The sequence below is a fragment of the Trichinella spiralis genome (assembly GCF_000181795.1).
Source record: "Trichinella spiralis strain ISS 195 chromosome Unknown Scfld6, whole genome shotgun sequence".
NCBI lineage: Eukaryota > Metazoa > Nematoda > Enoplea > Trichinellida > Trichinellidae > Trichinella > Trichinella spiralis.
This window is the reverse complement of record NW_003526945.1, coordinates 2,692,141-2,694,696: the sequence shown is the minus strand read 5'-3', so window position 1 is coordinate 2,694,696 and position 2,556 is coordinate 2,692,141. Positions and strand designations below refer to the sequence as shown.

General features: G+C 31.9%; 1 protein-coding gene across 1 annotated transcript; it reads left to right on the top strand.

Moving 5' to 3' along the window:
* The first annotated feature begins 1,579 nt into the window (after positions 1-1,579).
* Tsp_10653 (conserved hypothetical protein) lies at positions 1,580-2,054 on the top strand. Its single transcript, XM_003373625.1, has 3 exons — positions 1,580-1,621; positions 1,652-1,811; positions 1,942-2,054. Exons 1-3 carry the CDS (start codon positions 1,580-1,582, stop codon positions 2,052-2,054), a joined length of 315 nt encoding a protein of 104 aa, XP_003373673.1.
* Positions 2,055-2,556: the final 502 nt, after the last annotated feature.

The following is a 2,556-nucleotide window of genomic DNA, read 5'->3' as shown; positions in this document are numbered from 1 at the left end:
CTACTACTACTACTACTACTACTAATAATAATAATAATAATAATAATAATAACATGTTAATTCTGAATTTTAAATTTTAATTTTACACTCTGCACCACTGCGACTTTTAAGCGTATATGCATTTGATGTAAGAAAAGGTATCATTAATAAACCATGTGACAAGTTTATATTAAGGATAAATTCGCTGCAAAGTATGACTTGTAATTACATTAATAACATTTCATAAATGTAATTTTGCGTATTGTTTTAAATTAACATTGCAAGATTGATGCTGACATGTTTAAAGGTCTTGTTTTTAAGCAAAAATTTCAAAAAGTAAAACAGAAAAAAATTAAACTATGCAAAAAAAGAAAAACCCAATTTAACAATAAAAAGGTATAATTTTGATGACATTAAGATTATTGAAAAAGAGAAAAAAGAAAAGAAGAAATACATGCGATGAGAATAAGTGCTATTTTTGAATGAATGCTAATAATAATGGTAATTATTATTGTAATGAACAATGGGGTTTGAAGAAATGCAACGCATGCCATTTAAAGTAAATCAATAATATTTATAATATAATTTCAAGCTATTAGCCTTTTGAAATGACAGGCTGCTTTTGTAATCATTTTACTTATAAAAAAAAGAAAAAGTACTTATAAAAATAATGCTTTCTTTGAAGATGGGAAAACGATTTGCTTCTGCTAAAAAATGGACATTGAAATGCTCCATTAAAAAGGAAACCCATCATCAACAAGGTGAAATATCGAAGAAGGTCCAAGAGAATCAGAGCAATATTTTTAATTAAATGAATTAGATTATTGTTTACGAAGAGTGTTTTAAGAATATTAGCTTACAGAAAAATGTTTTGCCAAGTAGGATAGAATCAATTAATTTCAATTTCAGTACAACAGCTTTAAATGCGTGAATCAATAACATATAGCCTGTGGTGAGCAAGTTCATGAAAATTATAAAAGCCCAAAAGATGTGAATTGCTGAAAATTGATAGTCGGATACAAATCAGCTGTTAAGTTTGTTAACAGCAAACAAAGTCTGAAACCCACTGTCCATCCACTGATCAACGTTGGCATGGAAGCAAAAATTAAAACTCACTGCTGAACAATAAATATAAAGAAAATAAAAAGCATAATATTGAAAAATCATATCTGATTTTAAATAAATAGAAAAAAGAAACTGTTACGGAAGAAATAGACGCAAAATATTTTGCAAAGATGCAGACAGAATCCTTGAATTCCCTCAATGTCGATGTTGGAAATTCATTTTATAGTTGAATTTTGTTGAGCTCACTGACAGACAATTGAAATGAAAGTAAAATTTCATCACAAAGTAAATTTTACAGTTAAATAAATTTACAGCTAATTTTCCCCACCAAAAAAAATATTCAAAAAGTTTCAAACATATCATCTTGAACTACTTCTGCGTCAGACAACAGTGCAACTTCTTTACTTGTCATTTTTTGGTCGACAAAGCCTGGGGACAAACGTGGCTTGCAATCGCTTGATCAAATAAAAATGAATGCATCTCTCTGTGTTGCCGTGCTTTTCTCTATCTATCATCATCATTGGTTGTTTGGATCATGCATGTTTCAGATTCGGTCGGCAATGATAATGAACATCTGGTAAATGATAATGTGAAATATTTTTCATAGAATCATTTGTTGAACATTTTCTTTTCAGTTGGGGAAATTTCAGGCAAACGTCAGCACTGTTTAACGCTAACGTGTCGCAATCAAGCCATACCCGAGCTCTTGGCAAGCGTTCCAATGGGAAAGGCTGAGCCAATAAACATCACGCATAACCTATGCACACGTTTACGCCACGAAATGTCCAATTCTTCAAGCTTCCAGGCGATTCAAAGCTGCACTCTGTCAACGTTCATATATTTCAAGTTGGTGCCAAGTTGCAATTTTATATAAATTGAAATAAAAGGCAATTTGAGCGATTAATGGAGAAGCAGTCACGGAAAAAGACTGGAATTACCTACCAATCAAAGTAGTGCAGCAAAATAGCTGTGAATCATCGACAGGCAACCAATCGGCAAAACTTGCATAATTCTTCCCCTTTACCACCGTTGGACTGTGGTCGTCGTCAAAACTCTGGCAAAAGCACTATTTTTTTGATGGATTTCCCTTTTTTTATGATAATAAGCTACCAGGAATTGGAAAAGAAAAAAATTTGAATCGCCCTCTCACTGAGACACAGTAAAACAGTTTACACTGTTCTTGGTACCGCACCTATTGATTGCAACGATCACTGTTGTTGGACTGACGACGGTCATCGGAAAAATTGTAGCAAACGCGCTACAAAAGTCAACCAGGTAATAATAAATAATTGCGTTGTTTTGTGTAAATGTGAATGCTTAAATTGCCGCACAACAGTAGATGTGAAATTTAAAAATTTTTATGATCACTTTTTGATGAAAGATTTATTTGAACACATTCTGGAGAAATTAACCATCGAATGCCGTGTATCGAAAAACAAAAAACATTCAACACGACAAAAAGAGAGTAAATTTTTTAAGTGGAACAGAAATTTAAATAAAATCCAATACTGT